Source organism: Bacillus rossius, chromosome 12 (genome assembly GCF_032445375.1).
Source record: "Bacillus rossius redtenbacheri isolate Brsri chromosome 12, Brsri_v3, whole genome shotgun sequence".
Classification (NCBI taxonomy): domain Eukaryota; kingdom Metazoa; phylum Arthropoda; class Insecta; order Phasmatodea; family Bacillidae; genus Bacillus; species Bacillus rossius.
The window spans coordinates 1,704,825-1,728,795 of record NC_086339.1 but is presented as its reverse complement, the minus strand read 5'-3'; the positions used below and the strand labels follow the sequence as shown (position 1 = coordinate 1,728,795).

At 44.7% G+C, this 23,971-nt stretch overlaps 1 protein-coding gene across 1 annotated transcript; it reads right to left on the bottom strand.

Moving 5' to 3' along the window:
• Nucleotides 1–456: 456 nt before the first annotated feature.
• Nucleotides 457–1,536, bottom strand: LOC134537229 (suprabasin-like). The gene has a single exon (XM_063377495.1). It carries the CDS (start codon nt 1,534–1,536, stop codon nt 457–459), a length of 1,080 nt encoding a protein of 359 aa, XP_063233565.1.
• Between the last annotated feature and the right edge of the window lie 22,435 nt (nt 1,537–23,971).

Below are 23,971 nucleotides of genomic sequence, written 5' to 3'. Positions count from 1 at the left end.
TGTGGTCTATCCTGAAGGTAATCGAAAACGCGAATTTTTCCAGTCCCGATGCATTTACATATTCATCTTCATTTCTCCGCCGTGCAATGGTACGGTTGTCACTTAAAACAGCGTGGTCGTGCGCACGACGAGAAGACCAGCGCGCAGGGGCATCGCCGCGCCAGGAGCGACCAGGCGGGTCCCTGGTGTACAGGCGCGTGTCTCGAACACCCCAGAGCAGAGCAGTCTCGAGCCGGGAGCGCGAACAAAGAGAACAACAGTGTCTCGCCTGTCCGGACGGCATCTCGGCCGCAGGTGAACAGAGGAGAAGGAAGACGGGAGGGGAGGTGGTGGTGGTGGTGGTGGCAGGGAAGGTCCTCAGGAGGCGAAGAGATACTTCTCCGTCAAAGGGCGGACGACGAGGACGCTCTCCTCGGGCACAAAAGAGCGCGGGGTCCTGGCAGCCTCGCGTGCCGGCTACACACCAGCCAGACCGTGCTCCACCCCGTGCTCCACCCCGTGCTCCACCCCGTGCTCCATGCCGTGCTCCACCCCGTGCTCCACCCCGTGCTCCACCCCGTGCTCCACCCCGTGCTCCACCCCGTGCTCCACCCCGTGCTCCATGCCGTGCTCCACCCCGTGCTCCACCCCGTGCTCCACCCCGTGCTCCACCCCGTGCTCCACCCCGTGCTCCACCCCGTGCTCCACCCCGTGCTCCACCCCGTGCTCCACCCCGTGCTCCACCCCGTGCTCCATGCCGTGCTCCACCCCGTGCTCCACCCCGTGCTCCACCCCGTGCTCCACCCCGTGCTCCACCCCGTGCTCCATGCCGTGCTCCACCCCGTGCTCCACCCCGTGCTCCACCCCGTGCTCCATGCCGTGCTCCACCCCGTGCTCCACCCCGTGCTCCACCCCGTGCTCCACCCCGTGCTCCATGCCGTGCTCCACCCCGTGCTCCACCCCGTGCTCCACCCCGTGCTCCACCCCGTGCTCCACCCCGTGCTCCACCCCGTGCTCCATGCCGTGCTCCACCCCGTGCTCCACCCCGTGCTCCACCCCGTGCTCCACCCCGTGCTCCACCCCGTGCTCCACCCCGTGCTCCACCCCGTGCTCCACCCCGTGCTCCACCCCGTGCTCCACCCCGTGCTCCACCCCGTGCTCCACCCCGTGCTCCACCCCGTGCTCCACCCCGTGCTCCACCCCGTGCTCCACCCCGTGCTCCACCCCGTGCTCCACCCCGTGCTCCATGCCGTGCTCCACCCCGTGCTCCACCCCGTGCTCCACCCCGTGCTCCACCCCGTGCTCCACCCCGTGCTCCACCCCGTGCTCCACCCCGTGCTCCACCCCGTGCTCCACCCCGTGCTCCACCCCGTGCTCCACGCCGTGCTCCACCCCGTGCTCCACCCCGTGCTCCACCCCGTGCTCCACCCCGTGCTCCACCCCGTGCTCCACCCCGTGCCTCACCCCGTGCTCCACCCCGTGCTCCATGCCGTGCTCCGCGCCGTCGGCCTCACGCGACTGTCTGTCAGCGACTCTCCGCGGGGTCGCGAGATTCATGGTCACCCGCCTCGCTCGGTCTGCGCACTGCGGACAGCCAGTACACGCGGTAATTGTTAGGGACTGGAAAAATTCGCGTTTTCGATGACCTTCAGGATAGACTGCACAGTCCTCAGTATACTCGGGAGAAATAACGCCTGTTCATTGGCTGCTGACATGTGTGTCGTCTCAACTGGTTTGCCTGTGATACGATACTTCTTTAATTGAGTGTTTCCCCATCGGCCCAGAGTCGTCCTGGTGAACAGTGAACCAATAACAAAAGCAGCTTAGAGGTGTATGTATTTAAATTTTAGTGTGTCGCGAAATAAATCCGCGAATTTTTCCGGTCTCTAGTAATTGTGTTGGTCCTCCTAGCTTCCAGGCTGCGGAATAACGCGCACCTCAGCACTATGCGGCAGGGAGGGGATGAAGATAAAAACTTGTACTGCGAGTCGCTGCAAAATACAGTTTAGAAACGTTATGCGGAGACAAAACTACTCACCAGCCCTCAACGCACTGTTAAATGGTTTTCGTAAACAGACACCACTCGGATATCTTGAGCAGTTTTCAAATAGAGTGTCTTTTTTTGACCTGACAACGTCTAATAAATCGATGATCGCCGGCTGCACGCACGAAAAAGTGACCCGTTACGCGCATTTGTTCCGTTACGCTGTGTCCCGTTACGCTCATTGTACCCTTGCGCCGCATCTATCTCTCTTCCACTCGACTGTTTATAAAGTGAAGTGAAAAGTTAATGTGGTTTTCATTGCTTATTACAACAATTTCGGCAATAAAGGTTAATTATTCTTGCATTTTAAAAATCTGATTAGTATAATTTCAAGTATTTATTCTTTTATTATTAAAACAAAAATGATTCAATTTTATTCACAAAGTATGCAATCATTTCATCAATGTTTTGTTATGACGTTGTCACGTTAAACTATCGTACGTAAACCGACTTTACAGACAACCAATTTTTGTATCTCCTGTGTAAATTATCACTTTTACTCCGAACTGACGAGCACCATTAGAGATATATTAATTCGTAGCATCGACGTCCATCCTAACCTCCCAACCGTTGTTTTCGGAGTGAGGTTCTATTAAAACTACGTCCTCTCTGGAAGGTTGCTGAGGTTCTACGCCCGTTCTGCGAAGTCCTCGCCCGTGTGCGACGTAATTCATTTGTTTGTTCTTCTCCCCCGCACTGTTTCCAACACCACGCAACACATTCCTCCAGTCTCCCCTCGTCGGCGCCAGATTTATGCGCTAGACGGCGGGCCCGGCGCTCATGCGGCTCTGTCGGCAAAAGCCAAGTGATAAATATTATTTCCTGAGACAATGCACCATTTCTTTATAAGATTTTTTTTTTGTTTTCTCAAAAAGTAATTTTTCATTGATGAAATAAACTTTTTTAATATATTAAATTTTATTTTGCTTCCTGTATGTGAATGCGTTCGATGAGTTAGCGTAAAATTGAACGTAATATTAATTTATGTTTGATATTTAAGTTTAGCTGACTGCTTACTACAGGTGCTAGGCGCAGTTAAAAAACTCTTGTTAAATTTTTTTTATAATCTATTGTGGTCCTTTCACGTTTTTTAATGTTTTGAAATAGTTCTGCTCTTAAAAGTTACATTAAACCTGTACAAGAAATTTTTCCATAGTTCGTAATTCCAACTGTATCCTAGCTGTTCTCTCTCTTAAACTCCTGCGGCCTGTTTGTTCTAGTTTCATAGTAATATCGTGTTCTGCGCTCAGTTGTGCGGATGGAGTTTGGCAATAATATACATCTCCTTGGATGAGCTTCCAAGAATCTGCAAGCTGTTCACTTCTTGGCAGATCGCTTTTGCGTCACTTAGCTCTGGCTGGCTGTGCACTTGGACGCTATTTCGTCTGCGACTGAGGGTGTTTTTTTTTCTGTTGCTGCTATCTTAAGAATGGAATTGTGTTAGAGGTTCTCACGCTTGCTGTCAATTACGTTGTTGCTGAGTTCGGGTACTAGTGCCCATAACAAGCCAATGTGACGACTGTAGTTGAATAAAAGGAGAAAATACTCTCATTATCTCGTGACTAATACTGGTAAGCAAGCATGTATTACTGAGTCACGCCCATGCTGGTACTGAGAGGCGTTGATTATGGTCCTTGTAATGTAAATGTCAAAGAGCACGCAACCACGCTATTTTTACGTCCATATTTGGTCCCAGAACGCAGAGACGGCTATAGCCTCTCGTACACTGTAAAAACGTAGCAGTCGAACAGAACCAAGTTAAAATAAAGTTAGTTGTATCCAAGGCATTCAGAACGTCACCAGCGCTGCAGTCGTTAGTAAAAAAAAATCGATGCTTCAGATTCAATTAAATGTTTTCATATCACGGCGAGTTTTTATTTTGTATTTTTATTCGAATCACGCACTAACAAATAGTACCCAACCCTTTACGCAAATTTCTTACAAACTTAAGACAAGCGAATGAACCAGTGTCATGGGGAGATGTGAAGGGAAATAGTCATGGATATTAAAAGTTCGTAATACACTTTATTCTAAATTGTCTAGGCCGGTAAAATTTAAATAAGTTACTTTATAATATATTTACCTTCCAAAAATATATTTTAATCTGTTGATTTATTTATTTAGCGTTAAAATTTTATTTATCTAATCGCATGAACACGCGATTTCTCTCAAATGATATTTAAACTCTTATAATTGTTACTCGGTGATTATACATTACTTTATTTACATGGATAGTTTCTGTAATATTAGTTGAATAATTGAATATAATTATTTTTGATTCATTTTAAATTTGTTATTTTTTGATTCGTATGATATAGCACTTTCATCATTTATTTTTTTTGCAGAAAGTTTGTAAGTTTAATTTTTTTTAGTATTTTAATTTATTTTGTTTCTTAAACTGTAGGTATTTAGCTGTAAATCCTTGAAGGTGGAATGCTCATAAAGTGGGAGAAATGGGAGCTGAAAGAGCTATATTGGATTTTAACAGTTTATATTCCATAACAATAAATGAATTAACTATGCATTGACTAAATGGTTTGATCACTATCAGATGTCGATAGTTTTTTTTTTCGAAGTTTGATCAAATATAGTGGTTTTACGTTACAGATTATGTCTAACAACATTTGTTAGGTAGCACTAATGAAATGGTAACATTCAAACTGAATATTGCACCAGAGAAGATTTTATTGTAAATTTGAGCTTATATGTGTAGTTTTTGTTACGTTTGTGTATTTGATAAGCAATGTTATCTTGCAGAGCTGATGGGAGAGACACGGGAACAGAAAACACGAGGCCCCACTGGGAAAACTCGAGGAAATGTTCTCGATTAAGGCCCCCGCCCACCCGAGCACACACACACACACACACACACACACACACACACACACACACACACACACACACTGTGTGCAGAGATTCGCGCGATTTGGAAAACTACTCGAAGACAATCCGAGTGGAGTCTGTTCACGAAAAGCATCCAGGAATGCGCTGAGTGCCCCTTCCCGTATTTTGATTTTAAACTGTATTTTTCTAGAACAGTGAAAAGGGATTAAAAATAATGCGTGTTCACAGAATAATCGTGAAACACCCGGTGCAAGGGGCCTTAAATTACACTTTTAGCTTCATTTCTCCACCGGCTAAAATGTTATCGTTACCGCTGTGTTGGTAATTTAAACACATGCGTTTTGTAGATGTCTCCCGATTCCTTTGAATCTAGGCGTTACACATTACTAATATTTGTATTATTAGTTCAAATACACGATCTTTTGACTAGCGTAATTAAAAAAATTCGAGGACACACCAACCTGACAGTGTTACATTTGTTGATTCACAACTTAATTTAAATAAAGTCGGTTTGCGGACGATAATAAGAAAACATTGATGAAAAATTGCATACTTTTTAATTTTCATATATTATTTACAGTTTTTTTGAAAATTTAACTAAAAAAATTTGTTTAAATACAATCACGAACAATTAGTTAAAAAAAAAGCCAGCCTTAACCTGTTTGATATTATAGAAGATTTTCTCGCACGGATGGTTGGCATGGTTCTTGCACGCTCGGCTCAGGCGGAACGTGACAATGAGTCGTGCTTTTTTCGTGCGTGCAGCCGGCGTTCATCGATTTATAAGACGTTATCACGTCAAAAGGAAAATAATGTTAAATGGTTTTTGTCAACGTGAAGATGCTGTCCGTGTGTAACCGCAGTTGGTCCTGCAGTCGCTGGCTCTGCAGCCGGAGAGGCGGTGCTGGCTGCCGGCGGAGCAGGTACAACCCGGGGCGAGGGGCGAGGGGCGAGCGGGATGCTGCGAGCAGGTGGCTGGACCAGTTCCCCGCCGGGACAACGACCTCGCCACGCGACCCGTTCTCTCCCCTCCCCTCCTCCTCCTGGTCTCCTGCTGCGGCTCCCGGCGTCGACTGGAGCCGCCGCCGTCCGCGTCATTAGCGTCCCCCCTCCAGCCTGCGCCGCCGTCTGTACGTTAGAGACCGGAAAAAATTCCCGGATTCATTTCGCGATACGCTCAAAATCCAAATACGCATACCTCTAAGCTGCTTTCGTTATTGGTTCACTGTTCATCCGGACGACTCTGGGCCGATGGGAAACACTCGACCAGAGAAGTATCGTATCACAGGCAAAACAGTTGAGACGACTCACAAGTCAGCAGCCAATGAACAGGCGTTATTCTTCCGAGTATGTATACTGAGGACTGTGTAGTCTATCCTGAAGGTCATTGAAAACGCGAATTGCTCCAGTCCCTACTGTACATCTACAAATATATATAAAAAAAAAAACATTGTCAACGGGTTTTTTTACTTTCAAATCTCAACCTGAGGCACTAGATATCTCTCAGTCTCACATAGTAAGAGTTTTTTTTTCTTTCTTTGTCGCCAGGATGCTCGATACAATTTCAGATTTGCGTTCTTTTCACAAAATTAGACCTGATAATTTAATTTTCTTCAGTAATTAATGAAGCGATCGGGTGGTAACATGTAACCGTAAAAAAAACGCACATTAAGAAATATAAAATTATAATTTATGTTTTTTTTTACTTTTATTTATTATTTAATTCGTACTATTAATTCCTTCATAAACATTACAATTATTATTTAATTATAAGTGTTAATATTCTCGTTGAACTAGCTAGCTACAGTAGCGCTGGCTATCGTGTCGACTTGAAACTACTTGAGTGAGTACTTGTCGGGGTATCCGAGCTGCGTACGAGGACTGGCTTGTCTGGTGTTGATAGGCCCAGGGGACTGTCACTATGCGCTTATTGCACACGAACAATTCGTCTCTACGTCATTCACATTCAGAGCTGAATTATAAATAATTTTTTAATAATGTGACTAGTGAACAAACTGAGATTTTACTATCTTAATCTGATTATTTGGATTCAAATAAACATTTTAATGGTGACAAAATCATTTAACATTTTTGATTTTAGATAAAGTTGTGAATCAACAAAATTACTTTGTCAGGTTTCCTTTTTGCGTATTTACGGTATTTGTAGTTACCAATTGCAATAAAACCAATTTGTGTGTATTACATCAAATGGGCATTAGTAATGAGCAGAACGATTCTTTTTTACATTTGAATCAGTTCCATGTAATGATTCGTTCTTTTCATTCTTCCACGGGATGTGGCTTATCAAGAATCATAGCTCTGGAGTATTAGTTACGTCTTTGCGCGTGGCTGGTTGTCGTAATCTGCTCGGCTCGGTTAGCTCAAATTCCACACGTCTTGTTGTATACTGTCTGTTACAAAAATACTGACTGTTGATCCCTGCGAATGTTGCCTGCAATTATACATATTATTAGGGTGTATTTGCATGCATAGTCGCATTAACGATGATTCCTTTATACTCGTGTCAGAGCACGACCACCTCAGATGACGTCACGGCGGGAAGCCGTTGTTTACCTGGGTTTTTCGTGGCAAGTAACGATGTCAACTTAAAAATGTAAGTTAAAGGTAAAATAAAATAAAAAATACCCATTCTCATCTATGCATTGGAATGTTTTATTTACAAACGCTCTCTTTAAACTTTTTGGCATAACTTCGTGATGCCTTTGGAATAATAACTCTTGCTTCCTACAGAATATCTTTTATCACTTGCTGGTAATAATTTCATCCCAGAGTAGTTCAAATAAATCAAGAATTAATAGTTCCGCATGGTTGTTGGCCTCGTCATAAATATGAACGTAATCTCGCACCGCACACCGGCCCCTGTCATATAGCAGTGTTGCACGGCCCCTAGCAGCTATCCGCGGCTCTCTCGCCGCCGACTGGTGTGAAAAGAACGCAGTTCCCCGTATCACGTATCTCCGTGATTACCTCACCGGATGTGGCTTCTCCGAAGTAAAACGGACGCATAAATCATAATGTGGAGCGTGAAAACTAATTGTGTTAACCCGAGATAAATCTCGGATAGCGTTGTTCCCTGGCTGTTGGTTTAATTGTAAGGCCGAGCACCTGCCACCTGGAGCTTATGTGTCTTGCGCTTCGAGCCTGTGTGTCGGGTGGCCGATGTATCAGGCGTCCCTGCGCTCGGGGTTAAACTCCGCCAAAGTGAATACGACATTCCAAGCTGACAAACAAGTTATTTATTACTTGTTATTGTTGGAGTTGTGTGCAATAAAATAAACTGTAATTTATAGTTCTTTAAATTACGCTGCGTTTATATTTGCCCTAAGATGTCATACACAATTCTCTCGAAAAACGTTTTGTACCTTATCGCCCGAAAGAGCCGTGAATCTCAAGAACACAAAAATTCAGCCCTGTCACAGAGCGGAATGTATGCTGCGACACTTTTTCTCCAGGGGTAATGTTTTCATCTTAAACCATACCAGAGCCCTGCGCGTAGAGGCGATGAGGTGGCTGTTGGCCTGCCAGTGTCGACCTTACCAGAGCCCTGCGCGTAGAGGCGATGAGTCGACTATTGGCCGGCCAGTGACGAATTAGGCCGTCTCTCAAGGCGGGACCTCGGTGATGGGGGTCACTTGCCACTCATTGGCGTCTCGGCCCGGATGCCGGCTGAGTTTTCCAAACCCTAGGTTGACTCGCGTGCTGGCCCTTGAAGCGCGCTGGGATTGTTCGCGGCATTGGTGGGGGAGGAGGAGGGGGTTTACGACTAGGGTCGCCGTGGAAAAGGGGGTCGCGCACTGGCGAATTTTTATGATGGTAACGGTTTGTGTTTATCTTGGAGGGGGAAGGAGAAGAAAGATGCCATCTTGACGTGGCCAAGGGACACAGAGTCGGCTTGAAAAAAATAATCGCAAGCTAACACAAGCGAGGGTGAGCACGTGTACTGTTGCGTATTCTGAAATAGAATTAGAAATTTGAGAAGATTCCGTCGGTGCAAAATACAAAATGTGTAAACAATGAAATGAACAGTGAAGGTTGTAATGCTATTTCCAATGCGATGGAGAGTTGGAATAAGAAATGCGATTTTTGAGTGAAGATATTCTCAGACGTTACTAAAACAGATTGTAATTTTAATAAATTTCAACTCTCTGTAATTTGTGTAAGATGTCTCGGTTGATTTTAAATATTTTTTTCAGAATTTTTTGTTATTTGTATATATTATTGATTAAAATTAATAATTAAATTATTACCTGTCTTTTTTAATGATTGTAAAACAATTTTTTTCATATATCTGCATGAAAAACACAATATTCACAACGACTTATATATTATAGACAATTCATATATACTTTCCAATGGCGTGTTTGTAGTTATAATCGTAAATTTTACCTTTGAATTACATGTTACGTTGCAGTAGATATCTATGAAAACTCTTTTTTTAACTAGTCATATTTCACCTGCAGGCAAGCGTCGGCGAGTCAATCTAGGGTTTGGAAATACGCAGCCCAGATAATGTCGCAGGCGGTGAACGTGGGTTTCCTAGGCGTACTTCCAGCTTCCCCCTGGAATGCTCTCCGTCAATGCCGAACCATCGCCCTTCGTCGTGTGTGATGACCCCTGTGTCAACGCACATTAAGGCCCCTGCATACCCTGTCGACGCACGTTAAGGCCCCTGCATACCCGGGCAAGGCTGCAGGAGAAAACCTAGCGATTCGTTAAATCGCTCAAGATGTCCGAGTGGTGTCTGTTTACGGATCATCATTTGAAAATACGTTGATGCCGATGAATTGTTCTGTTTCGTATTTCCTTTATTTTAAACTGTATTTTTTTTTAATGAGATTGAAAATGGCTAGATAGCGTGTTTTCAGAATAATTCATGGGTATGAAACTTTTCCAGTAGATATTCGTGAAAGCACTAAAGGAACTTGCTTTAAACCCTTTTATCTTCGTCTCTCCGCCACATAAATGTCAATGTTACCGCTACGCACGACGAGAAGACCGCGCCAGAAGCAGCACCGACACAGACATAACCGCGGGGCGGGGGTTATGTCTGCGTCATCAGGGACGGCGCAGACCGGCACTTCGGGGGGGCCTGTGTAGCTGGAACAGCGACCAAGATGGCCGGACCAGGTCTTGGATTGTGTTCCGCGTGTCCGTGCAGTTGTTGACTCTCTGGAGCGACCTGGCCGAGAGAGGGTGGATGTGCCCCCCTCCCCCCCTAGGTCCGCGAGGTGAGGGAGATCTCTGCCGGGAGAACCAGGAACTACGCCCCGGGCTAAAGGAAAGAAGGGCCAGCAGCAGGGGAGGGGGGGGGGAGAGGGTCTGGCGCGGCGAAGACAAAAAGGGAAAGGCGAAAGGGGGCGGAGTTAATACTAGAACGAGCTCATCAGCCGGGTTCCCAGGGCTGCGCGGATCTCACCGTCGTCTTCTCGGGCTCAGGGGGGAGGGGGGGGGGGGAGTTTCATTTGGGACGCAACTAACAAGGGAAATAAAGAGCCCCTGAGGTCGGGATGGGTAGCAATTGTACTGCGAAGAAGGAAGAAGAGGGGGTGGACGAGCCCTCCCCCTCCCCCCCGCACTGCCAGGAGCTAACGCAGGTTTATTGCCGGCTGCGCGCCCGTTCCGGACTGGTGGCGCCGCGTGGAAGCAGTGGTTGCGTCCTGCTGCCGGTAGTCTCGTGTCTCCGCGAACCACTTTCACACGCCGGTGGCTCCCCTGCCTTCCCTGACTCCCCCCCTCCCTGCTGGGCGAGCAGTTACCCCGGGTTTCACCCGTCATGGCGGATCTTTTTTGAAGTTGTACTTCTTCATTCGCGTTACGAAAAAAAATTGGTTGTCTGTAAATTCGGTTTACGGACGATAGTTTAACGTGACAACGTCATAACAAAACTTTGATGAAATGATTGCATACTTTTATGAATAAAATTGAATCATTTTTATTTTTTTAATAAAATAATAAATACTATTTTGTATGGATACAAAGAAGGAGTGAAATGAGATCTACGATTTAATTGATAAATTTACTTTTATTAGCACTCATTAATTCAAATATATTTATTACTTAAACGAACAGATTATTTTAACTATAACTTTTATACATGTTTGCTATTTAACAGCTTCCAATCTGTGTTATTCTATTAAGGAAAGGACGATGCTAGGAAAAGTAGGAAACAAACGACTGGGAGTGTTTCAAGTTTAATGTGGCTCGAAAAAGTCAAATCGATGGTTGTTCCAATCGAGTGGAAGAGAGATAGATGCGGCGCAAGCGTACGATGAGCGTAACGGGACACAGAGTAACGGAACAATGAGTCATCCTTTTTCGTGCGTGCACCCGGCGTTCATCGATTTATTAGACGTTGTCACGTCAAAAAAATATGTGAGAGAATGAATAAAAGTCTACATACAAATACAAATTATACACGTGTTTTTAAATCACGTACTTAAGTGAATTATATTGAACTGGTCCACATCGTTAAAAAATATTTTATTATTGACTATTTGTGATATAAACTGTACTTATAAAATTTTCAAGTGTATTTTCAAATTTATTTTATATAAGTGAGGTTATATTCCGTACGTGTAATTTATTTTCATCATGAATGATACATTATTGCATTATTTATTTATATAATTAAAATTTAAAAAATAGAATATACATATTTACTGAGTTTCATTATTAATTAAAATTTAACTTGTTTTTTTACTAAATTAAATAATTTTATGAAAGTTTTTATATTAATATTAAATACTGAGTGTTTATTTAATTTTTTTAAAATTTTAATTGAATTTATACTTTACCAACCGTATTTATAATATAGCTCCAGTCCTTTTGTTATTTTATTTCTATTAATTATTTGTATGCAAAGTTAAAGTCGGTATTTTATTACGCCAATTAAGTATAACTTTTAACGTGTGCATAAGTACACAAACCTATTTTTCATGTGACTGCAGAAGTGAATTTGTATGCATAACCCAGCTGTGGAAGAACAGAAATATTACATCTAGCGAGTTCATATGACGCAATTAGTCAGGCAAAAAATTTAATTATCAATAAAATCCTGAATTTTTACAAATAACAGATACCGCGTGGAATATATCTGCAGTGTTTATACGCTCTTTAGTAAAACATCTGTAGAAATTGTAACAGGCTACAACAAAAATAATGATAAGTGAAAATGAAAACACCTAACATAATATGATATGTTGATTTCACGGTGAGAATCCTTGTTGCGTGAATGAAAAAAAAGTACGATTCGTATGTCAGCCAAAAAGTCAAATAAAACAAGAAAAAAGCTTTAATTAAGATTAACAATCTTAGTGAAATGACTTTCTGCCTGGTGAAACTGAGAATAAACATTCTAGCTGAGATAATGGTTTGTAATGAAGTTTTAAAATATATCTACACACTTTGAAACGTGGGAAATTGTTCGTGACCACTTCCAACATTTAGGATTATTTTATAATGCGAATAGTAGCTCTGAACTCTTAACAAGAGTAATAAATCACTCATGTGAAATAATTTTAGGATTTTATCTCTTATTTTTTACGTGCCCATTTTATTTGTTTTCATTTTACTTTTTTTTTGTACCGAATCTGTGTTGCAAAAAGACTCCGTCATGGCCTACATGTCTATAGCTGTCTTATATTTATCTGCAGTGTGAATTTAAATGGGCATTTAGGGCGGTATTACAAGACGTTCGGGTAAGGTAGCGAATAAGCATCGCCTTGTTGCGATACAATCGCAGCCTTAACTCACGGGCCGTGTGTGTCCAAACAGAATCCCAGTAAGGGAGCATATAGCCAACTGTATTAATATACGCTTACCCTGCGCGAGGCTATAAACTGGTTCCAACGCATTCTAGCGGATGTTTCGCGTCCATCGATACAATTGTTACGGCAAAAATCCTAGAGACGGCAGCACAATAGAAAAAAAAATTGAACAGCCTTTTCTAAATGTTCTCAAGTACTTTTTATGACCATTAAGATTTACATAATGTATTCCTGGATAGTTTCGCTACCACAAAGTTTCATTCGGCACACCAATATGCTTGGTACGTCTCCCGATTAACGTTCGCAGGGCTTTCACGGCCATTGTCGGAAGTAGCGGGGCTTCTTGGTTGTAGCCGCGTCTTCTTGGCGAATGATTCACCGACGGTTCCGGTCGGCATCGCAGTTCGCCGTCATCAGTAGTAGGCAACTGCTCCCTGACGATGGCGACTGCAATTGTCGGCCGGAACGTCGGTGAATTATTCGTAGAGACCGGAAAAAATTCGCGGATTCAATTCGCGATACGCTAAAATCCAAATACACATACCTTTAAACTGCTCTTGTTAATGGTTCACTGTTCATCTGAGACGACTCTGGGCCGATGGGAAACACTCAAACCAAAGACGTATCGTATCACAGGCAAACCAGTTGAGACGACTCACAAGTCAGCGGCCAATGAACAGGCGTTATTTCCCCCGAGCATACTGAGGACTGTGTAGTCAGTCTATCCCGAAGGCCATCGAAAACGCGAATTTTTCCAGTCCCTAATTATTCGCCAAGGACGCGCGGCTACAACCCAGAAGAAGCCAGGCTGATTCAACGTTTCCCGATGTTCACGAAGGTCACTATGTAAGAGCAGACGGCGGCGAGGAAGTTGTTGGAAGCAAGTGGCACGTCGTCACCTGTCGCTCCGTCGTCAAACAACAAGGAACTGCCGCTATCGTAAACGCTCGAAACCCCCTCCCCCTTAACAACATCTCCTCCCCGCGGCGCGAGCGAATAAAATTCGCCTCGGGAGTTTTCATCAGCCCTTTTTACGTGCGCCGTAAATTTTGTAATTCCTGCTCCCCCAGCCTTCCCCGGTTTCATGAAACCTGGCACGCGGGGAAGAAAAAAAAATGTTTCCGTAGTGACTCTGTTTGTTGCAGTTTGTTTTGTTTTTTTATGCGCTCGCAACCTGCATTGCGACTCGCGAGGGTTTTGTGGAATTTTGTTACATGTTTGAGGTTTCTTGTAGTAAATCGTGGATTGTTTGGGCGTTGTCCATTGCGGAGACCGATGAAAGCGTCGTAATGTAAACTTTATATGCAGTAGCAGTTCTGTGCAAGGGATGTGAGATGATGCCTTTCAATTCGGGAGGTTTAGTGTTCATATTCAGCAACTTTAATATAAGTAAGCCCGTATTATTTCATGTACAACTCTTTTACCACCACAATTTAAAACTCTTAAACTTTACCGTGGCCATAACTGTAGATGTGATGAAGAATCGCATAACTTACAAGGTTTTGCTATGGATTATATCAACAATATAAATGTAATTTTATTCGTACTATCAGGGTAAAACCGAGCCTTAAAAAAACTCATTCTAAAATCTAATGCGCTCGGGGGATCTCCACAACCCCCCCCCCCCCCCCCAACTCGACGGGTCTGTTTCGATGGAAACAATTTGTATGAATATACACTATACCTACACTATAACTACACGTCTTAAAAAAAAATTATATAACCTAGCGCATGCGGTGTTGGTTCACAATTAATTGAATCTGAGGAAATAACCTGACTATTTAACATGGGTAACTACAACTGCCATAATTGTTGTTTTACGAGTTCGCGAACGTTGACTTCAGCAAGACCCCAAAGGCATGTTCTTTTGCTGCGAGCCGCGAAACGCAACACAATGTCCTGGCTTAAAGCCCATCTGATTGACGGCTCAGACGAAGCTGCCAGTAACAGACTATGATTGCTCGGCATTTTGATCTCTGGGCTCCCACTGGGATTCGAACCCACGTCCCACAATCCCATTAAGTAACTGACATGTCAGTCATTAAACTGCGCTCAGCATAGTGAGGGGTCGAAAGCCGGGCACAAACCCGCTTGTTAATCAATATTAAACTTACTTTATAGCTAATCAGCAGTCCTTATTAAGGCCCCTGTTTACTCGGCCACACATACGGTGTGCTGAGCTTCAGAAAAAAAAAACGCGATTTCAAAACTTCTCAAGGTAATCTTGTGAGGTCTGTTTACGAAAATCATTTAAGAATTTGCTGTGGGCCGATACGTAGTTTGGTTTCCGGATAAAGTTTTTAAAATGTATCTGTTGAAGAGTTAAAATAGCTAAAGGGCTTCTATTCGTAGTAATCTTTAGGCATCAAAAAATCAGTACAGATTCTTGAAAGCAAGGGAATTCAATTACAACTTTATCTTCACTTCTCCGTAATATAATGGTACGGTCACCACTCAAATTTCATAGTTGTCCTATGCACGACGAGAAGACTGCTTGCCAGCTCAGAGGCGACACCGCGCTAGAAGCACCAGCGAGTGTCACACTTGTCATCCTGCTTCTCTAACAGATACGCCCCTGAATAGGCGAGCCACCTTAATGATTCCTCAAAAATTAACAGAAAGAGGTGGTGGGCGGCATTTTGGGGCCTGCGGGTATCATGTGTTGCGTGCAATCCTTTTCGTGGCATCGTTAGGTATAACCCCGTGACATGAACCGGGGGACGCACCACAACGCCGAAATACCACAACGCCGAAATACACTAACGCCGAAAAATGTCATTGCAAGACTGCCACAAAGGTTAGGTTAGGTTAGACTAGGTTAGGTTAGGATAGGCTAGGTTAAGTTAGGTTAGGTTACATTACGCTAGTTTAGGTTAGGTTAAGTAAGGTTAGGTTTGATTGTGGTATTTCGGCGTTGTGGTACACAGCAGTTTTCTAGCTGTCGGCGTTGTGGTCAATTGAGACATTCGGCGTTATGGTATTTCGGCGTTGTGGTAACGACCCCATGAACCGATGCAACGATGTTGGAATTACCACCGTTACAGCGCATCCGTTCATCAGTAGCCATGGGCGCAGATGAACTTGAAGCGGCCGCCTTGAATTTTACACACCCCGCGCCTAAAAGAAGAAAGAAGCAGTCGCCTGGTACAGTGATTCGAGGTGTCGGCTGACCTGAAGTGTCAGGCAGTTGAGTGGACGGTACGAGACCTCGCCGCGACTTCCTTTGTGACTGATCGAGTCCGTCGCGTTTCTTCACGTCAAGTTTCGACACGTAACGCATAGAGACCTGCAAAATTCGCGGATTCATTTCGTGAGATGCTACCTTAGCGCTGCTTCTACCACTGGTTCACTGTTAATCTTGGAGGACTGGGGGCCAATTGGAGATCCTCTCTCAAAGAAGTGTCGAATCACAGGCCACCCAGTCGAGACGACTCACAAGTCAGCAGCCAATGAACATGTGGCATTTGCCCGAGTGTGTGTAGAGTGTAGTAGAGTCTATCCTGGAGGTCATTGAACCCGCGAATTTTGCAGGTCTCTAGCACTAACGCTGCAACGAGTCCCCTATCTCAACTCTTCGGCGGTTTCGCGGTTCGATCCCCAAGTTCCGGCAGTCCGACTGCGATGGCAGTGCAGCTTGCGACACGCACTGTCGCGGTGTTGGCATCTGAAGCAACTGGTCCGAGCGTGAACTGGAAGTAGCGCGGGGGGCCGTGTGTGAGGTCTTGCTCGTTGTTATGGGCGAGTCATTGGCGGGGATAGCGGCACGTGCTGGGCTATACTAGCGCCGCTGTACTTACAGGCGGCAGACACGCCAAGCTGCCATCAATCTGACCCCTCCCCCTCGCCCCTGAACACTCAGGGGGGCGATCATTACACCGCTGCGCCGGCCATGGCACTTTTCGCCCGCGCCACACGAGACCGTAATAGTAGCAGAGGATACCTCGACGTGCGCATGCGCCGGACGTGAACCATGTGAGGAAAACCGAAGCATTCAAGTCCAATAAAGTACCTCATTTCTAGAACATAAAGAAAAATTATAATTATTGAACGAAAAAATAAATTTTTTTTTTTTTTTTTTTTTCAATACTGATGTCTTCAAATTTATTGCCGTAATTACAATTTTTGTTACATTTTTTTTAAAGTCAGTGTAGTAGCTTTCATGAATATCAGTAACCAACAAATTAAAAACTATTCAACTAAAAATAAAATTTTTTTTTTCCTGTTTGCAACAATTATATTTCGTACAATATTCACTAGCTGAGCAGTGTTCGGCAGAATTATGAAAAAAAAAATGTCCTGAACGTTAAGCTGGAATCACAATGCCCCGACGGCCCCGACACGACAGGCCCGACAAGTTCAATAGCCAATGAAATACAAGCTCGCCGTGAGGTCAGCCCGACAAAATACGCACCCCGACGGCCCGCAAGGAATAGATTCTATTTCTAATTTCGTCGTGTCGGGCTCCCGACAGAAAAGAAAACGGCAACAGAAAGGTAACAGTACAGAACTAAATTTCAAAAATATTTACCTACTTGGTAAATCTTTTTGCTGAAATTTCGTTTTACGTGTGGGTGAATTGAAAAATTTGTAGCTTGCCTTAGTCTGTTTGTATAAACATAAACAGATATCATCGTGTTTATGGTTAAAGACGTTATTTTAGAATCGTGAAGATTGGATTTAAGAATGGACGAGTTCAGCGAAGAACTTCTAATTAATAAATTCCAAGCTCATGCTATTTAGTATGATATTGGTCTGAAGGACTACAGAAACCAGCCAAAAAAAGAAAAAGCATGGGCTGAGATAGCAAATAGTTTTTCGGGAGAGGAAGTTGATGGTAAGTTAACTAAATAAATAAAAGAGCCTACTTTGTTTTTAGCGCATTCTATAATGCATTTTAATTGAAGTATTTTGCTTGGTACGACTTGCCGAAGGCCAAATTGAAAATCGTCGGGTTATATTATTGACGTGGTATTGTGACCCTACGCTTTTAAATCTGTCGTGCTGAGATGCTGCACGACAGTTTGTCGGGCCTGTCGTGTCGGACCCGTCGGGGCATTGTGATTCCAGCTTTATCCTACAACCGCAGGCCCTTGTTCATAACCTCAAATGTTCACTACTAACCGTGACATCGTACATGTCGCCCCACTGCAAGCCATTACGCATAGAGCATAGAGGTGATAAAACGTTTGATGTTCATGCTGGTGTTGTGTAGTTGCTGGTCTCGCACTCGACCGTATTTATTTAGCGTGCTAGATGCGATTAAATATCTGATGGATCTTTTTTAGTCTCCCTCCCCCCCCCCCCAAAAAAAAATTACCACTCATCCCGATAAGCATTTACCGTGTAGTCTGTTTCGACGTCACACGCTCGAATGCGTGTCGAAAATACATTTACTTGCCGGCGAAGATTTAAAAATTTATTGTGTCGTGTTTATCGCCGCTTCCTCGAAACAAAGCAAAAGCAAGACCTTGATTACGGTTCGGTAAAAAATATTCGTGTGATAACATAACACACGGCATTCAACTTTTATGTCAAGCTATTTAAATAATTATGCTACGTTATTTTAAACAATGATTAACTATTTTCAAATTATGGTACGTCATTTTAAAATACGCTACACTATTTTAAATATTGCTACGCTATTTTTATATTATGTTACGCTATTTGAAATTATGCTACGCTACTTATAAATTTAGGCCACGGCATGTGTTTCTTGAAGGTCATTGAGCCATACGTATTGTGTATCATCCTTTTAAGATAATTATGGCGAACAAAAACTTTATTACTAAAACACGAATAATAATGGTATTACCGATGCACCCGTCAAAATAAACTTTCGAAAATGAAATTCCTGACGCTCATTTCAGCGACGTCGCGCGCGCTATCTGGTGGAAGAAGAGAATATTTCCGATTGCGAAGTGTGTGCCGCGCGTGATTGGCTGGACACTGGCATTGCTCGCGCGACGCCCACGGCTGTTGGTGCGGCAGTCTCAACTCCAGCAGCTGTGGGCGGGGCAGGGGGAGTGTATTACCAGCTGTTCTCGAGCCGATATTGTGGATTTTGCGCGTTCTGGACGAAATAGAGGGAAACACCCCGGGAAGATTTACAGTTTTATCACCCCCCCCCACCCCCTCTTTGTTAGGACGAGGAGGGGCTACACATACTCGCCAAGCCTTGGGGAGGGGGGAACCATTTGGGGGAGGGGATAGGAATTTTTTTTCCACGTCCACACATTACGCCCCTTCTTCCCTCAAGCCCCCCTCCCCCTCCATTCATGCGCGAGAATATATTAATGTCTCGGTCATAACGTCAGCTAAAGGTCGACCTATTCCTGATCCCGTGTCCGAACACCCGGGAGGAGATTGGCCTCGCCCAAATATACGAACCACCTCCCCTCCCCCTTGACGCTGGCATCAAACTTTCAGCGGGTCCGGTGTTTTTCTTTTTTTTTCCACCGGCGTGATCATGTGACCGCCCTTCCATTTTTTTTTCCGCCTCGTTCGTCGAGGCTGTGGCCGAACATTGTAGTGGAACAATACAGTGGCGCATCCTTGCGGCGTGGCCTGACCCTACAGCGCAAGCGCATTTCAGACAATTTTAGCTAGCTATTTTTAGTGTACTTTTTTCCCAAGTTTTTTCTAGTTATAGTTATTTACTATGCCTAGAAAAAAATCGTACAGTGTTAGCTTGCATCAATTACTATGTTGCTAATTTAAAAAAAATATTTAAACTAATTTCCACTAAACCACTAGTCCCTGAAGCGGGTGTCCTAAAAAAATTACAAATTAATTACTCAAAAAAAATTTTTTTAAGGAAGGTGATTTTTTGCTCAAACTTACAATTAACATAAAAAAATATTAAAAAAGGCAGGGGTACCAACTCAAGTCTAAAATTTGTCCGCGGGACGAGCAAAGCGCGCCGCACGGTTGTCACACGATGCTGTTTCCGGGTTCTGCTCGCTAATTTCTTCTGGACCAAAGTGTTCACATGTTCGATTTCGATCTATTCGATTTCGATTTCGATTTATTTAGTGTGAATTATTTTAGAGATCCGCACATTGTGCACTCTAGGAAGAGCGGTCGGAAGAAAACTCTACGGCACTGAGCCTTCTTCTTGCAGCAAGCGTGGCTTCAGAAGGGGGGCGGTGGGGGCGATAGCCCCTCCCGAGACCAATTTTATTGATTAGTGTATATTTATGTTTACTTAAATATTTAATTTCACATGTTAAACTTTTATCTCATCAAAAGTTGCATGGAGCTACAAAGGTTCTGTATTTGAAAACCTGTAATTTGTAAATAACATTCCAAGGCCAATATCTGACCACTAATTTTTTTTTGCAACTACGACCTTTCTTTGTGCGATAGCGCCTCCCGAAGAGTCATCCTGAGGCCGCCATTGCCTTGCAGGAGCGGGCTGGTTGGTCGCGGTGTTCGCTTGGGTATTCAAAGGTAACGGCCGGCACCCCCCTCCCCCTCCACCACTCTCCTGGACTACCTCGGCAAGGCACGCCCAGTCGCCCCACGCACGGGCCCCGAAAAGGCGGAATGGAATTCCGGACGAAGTAATCACCGACGCACATGTTTAATGCACGGAGTGGATTGTCGCCGGAAACCGCTTCTTGTTTTTTTTTCCCCACGCGCGCCTCAGTTATCACCTTCTTCTCTTTCCACCTTTCTCCTTCGGCGCCCGGGGCTTCCGTCTTCGAACCGCCATGTTGGATCACTTAAAATAAATTGGTTTCTCCGGCGTGAATTATGGACGTGTTGTTCAGTTTGTATGGCTGGACAAACAACCGGAGGTGGCGTTTTCCAAGCGAACATTCTTGGGCTTTCGTAGCTGTTACGTCATGCTGGAAACCAGATTATAAGACCAAAAATAAAGCCTTGGAGTGCCAATAATTAAGCTGCATATATATTGTATGAAAATATGGACGCTAACAAAACTGTTCGCAGGCTTTCACGGCCATTGTCTGAAGTAGCTTGGCTTCTGGGTTGTAGCCGTGTCCTAGGCGAATAATTCACCGACGTTTCGGTAGACATTGCAGTCGCCATCACTAGGGGGAAGTTACCTAGGCGAATAATTCGCCGACGTTTCGGTCGACATTGCAGTCGCCATCATCAGGGAGCAGTTACCTACAGGTAACTACTCGTACCCCTCTGACTTCTCACCCCTTCGATTAAAATCCCAACGCATAGACCTGCACTGTAAATTGCATCCTAATACCAGGGTATTCCTAAAGTCTTTGACAACCTTGCTTCTCTCCTAAATGCTCTATCTATTCTATGATCTTAAATTCTGAGTCTTCACTTGCTTAAAACTTGCTTTCTTGAGGCCTTTGGTTTTCGGGGGAGCGGAATTGTTGCCCCTTGGATGGGCAGCCCATCAGGATTTTTCTGGCAATTGTTTTGTTTGTACAGCGACTGGAAGGGCAGCCCATCCAATTTCTGAAAACATGTTTCTTTAAGTGTTTAAATAATCCTGAAAACTTGCCCCTTGGGAGGGCAGCCCATCAGGATTTTTCTTACAGTAGTGTTTTTCAAAGGTTGTCTGAATTGTTGCCCCTTGGATGGGCAGCCCATCAGGATTTTTCTGACAGTGGTTAGGTTAGATTAGGTTAGGTTATGTCAGGTTAGGTTATGTCAGGTCACTTTACAAACTAACCACTGTCAGAAAAATCCTGAAGGGCTGCCCTTCCAAGGGGCAACAATTCAGACAACCTTTGAAAAACACTACTGTAAGAAAAATCCTGATGGGCTGCCCATCCAAGGGGCAAGGTTTCAGGATTATTTAAACTCTTAAAGGAGCGTGTTTTCAGAATACGGATGGGCTGCCCTTCCAGTCTCTGTTCAAATAAACCACTGTCAGAAAAATCCTGAAGGGCTGCCCTTCCAATGGGCAACAATTCAGTCGCCCCTGGTTTTCAACCACCGTAAGGTATCGTTTCAGACTTATAGTTTATTCTTATATCTCGTTTCTTTTATGTATATATACATAAAACTATTATATTAGGCAACACAAGCACACATATATGCATGCTTATATTGCTGTTTTGTATATTTTCGCAATATATGCTTTGAATCAAACTTGAAGTCCATTGGGCCTTATTAGGGCGCGGTTACACAGAATGCCAAAGTACTTCACAATTGAACAGTTTTAGGCTAACATGTTTACAAACGCGAAAATGTACGGTTACACTTGTCAGTTGGTATTAAGTGTGTTCAACGCCAAAACCGATTGTCTACTGTCATGTGTTGCGGATCCCATCTATTTGAGCAAGTGTAGGCCTACACCTCTGTTATAGAATCGCCGTCAGCATCAATTTTGAAATAATAAAATACTCACCTGTTGATATTTTTTTGTTGTAATAGGATAATCTATATTACCCGAACATGTGCCAGTAACATTATCCATTTTGCTTTTTTTCCTTCCAAAGGAATGTTTATACTCTCAATATTAAACAGCCAATCAGAGGCATATGTGGTAGAGATATCATTCTGAACTACTACTTTTGCCAAACATATTTCGATTGATTGAGAAATTGTCTCGGAACGAAATACATTCAGACTGCGTGTAACCGCACGCAAAAGTTGGACATTGTTTACCTGAAGTGTAGTTCAAGAGTCCTGCGCGACCGCGCCCTCCTAATAACAATTTGATCGTCCCTTTTGTTATGTCACGTGTGTGTTCTCCACAGGTAGGCCTAAACAAAGCGGGGGGAGTAGTGTTGAGGGGGGGGGGCACTACGTCTCCCGAGATAAGAAGGGTCTCAAGCTCCATCCCGGCGAAGTAGGGTAGGGAAGGTTAGGGGTGGGGGGAGGGAAGGCCTGGCGGCCCGTTATTAGATTATCCGCCCTTGTTTTTGTGTCGACGCGGCGACCCCCCCTTCCCCCTTGTCGAACCCATGGCGCGCGGGGTAATTAGTCGCGGTATGCTGGCCTTTGTGCAGCCTGCAGAGGCACAAAAGAACCTCAGGCCCCACCTGTCCCCCCCCCCCCCCCGCGGGTACGCTGTCCTCGTGTCCGCTCGCCCAATTAAATGAAATGAAATTGGTGGACGAGCTGAGGAAGGGATTCCCCCCCCCCCCACCATCTCCCGGGAGCCCCCAAGGGCGAGCCGAGGCTGATATTGGACGTCAGCATCGCGACATCGCGTGGCTGCATTTGTGGCTGGCCACTAGGGCGCAGTCTCCCCGTCCGTCGTGCGTAGCGGTAACACTGCCATCGTATTACAGATAAATGAAGATCAAGACGTAATGAAAGTCCCTTGCAGACTTTCAAGAATCTGTATCGCTTGATTCATGCCTAAAAACACTATAGTTTTAGAAAATAAGCATGAAATAAAAAGAAACTACTCATCCGCCTTTTTTTCGCAATGACCACTCTGACGTATATTTGAACAGTTTTCAAATCGGGTGGTTTCTTCTGAAGCTCTGTACATCGTGTGTGTGTGCGCGCCCGGGTATGCAGGGGGCATGTTTACAGTCTTGTCGGCATCGAGAGAGAGTCAGCTGAAACAGGGAGTGCGCGCCCCTCCGGTTGAAATGTTTGCAATTTCTCGCGAGGGAAGCTAATTATCACGCCACTACTCGGACCATTTAGGGTGTGGTTTAGGGGAGGGAGGAGGGGGGATAGTTCCTCTGGCAGCCGTTGACGGGTGTTCGGGCGTCTACAGCCGCAGTCGCGCCTTGCACCGCGTTTTTAATGACGCCTGGGTACGAAGGGTTGACGGGGGGAGGAGGGGTGGGGACGGGTCGAGGGGGAGAATGGGGCATTAGACTCGCTGTTGGTCGCGCCCGGGCACTAGAACAAAAATCGCCGTATTTTTCCGTAAAGGACTTTTTTTTTTCCTTCCCCCTTTACAATCGCGCAGCCGGGAATAAAGGGAGTGAATGAGCGCGAGCGAAGATAGAGTGGGAAAAGAAGGGAACTGAATAGTGGAGCAAAGGGTACGAGTGAGAAAGCGAAAAAAAAAAAAAAAGACAGGTATATTCTGCAAGCTGAGCTGGTTAAATGGGACCGAACCCATATTCAGATTTTCCCCAGAAAGATGAGATTTCTCTCTCCTCCTGTGTCCTTCCTCCTCTCTCAGTTCGCGACTGTTATCCTCTCTTGCGCTGTGCCTTCACGCGCGGGGCTCTGACTGAGAAACAGTCTTGGCGAATACCGACCAAACAATCCATCACTGTCTTGGGGCGGCGCGGAGGAGATGAACAAGGGAGGGAGAGAGAGAGATGATGAACAAGGGAGGGAGATGCCTCGCGCAACAAAGGAACAGGGGGCCGGAAGACGGGCGCGGTAATGTCTGCTTGTCTAGTGG

Coding starts and splice junctions, on each gene's coding strand:
- LOC134537229 (XM_063377495.1), bottom strand. CDS start 1,536: ATGAATCTCGCGACCCCGCGGAGAGTCGCTGACAGACAGTCGCGTGAG.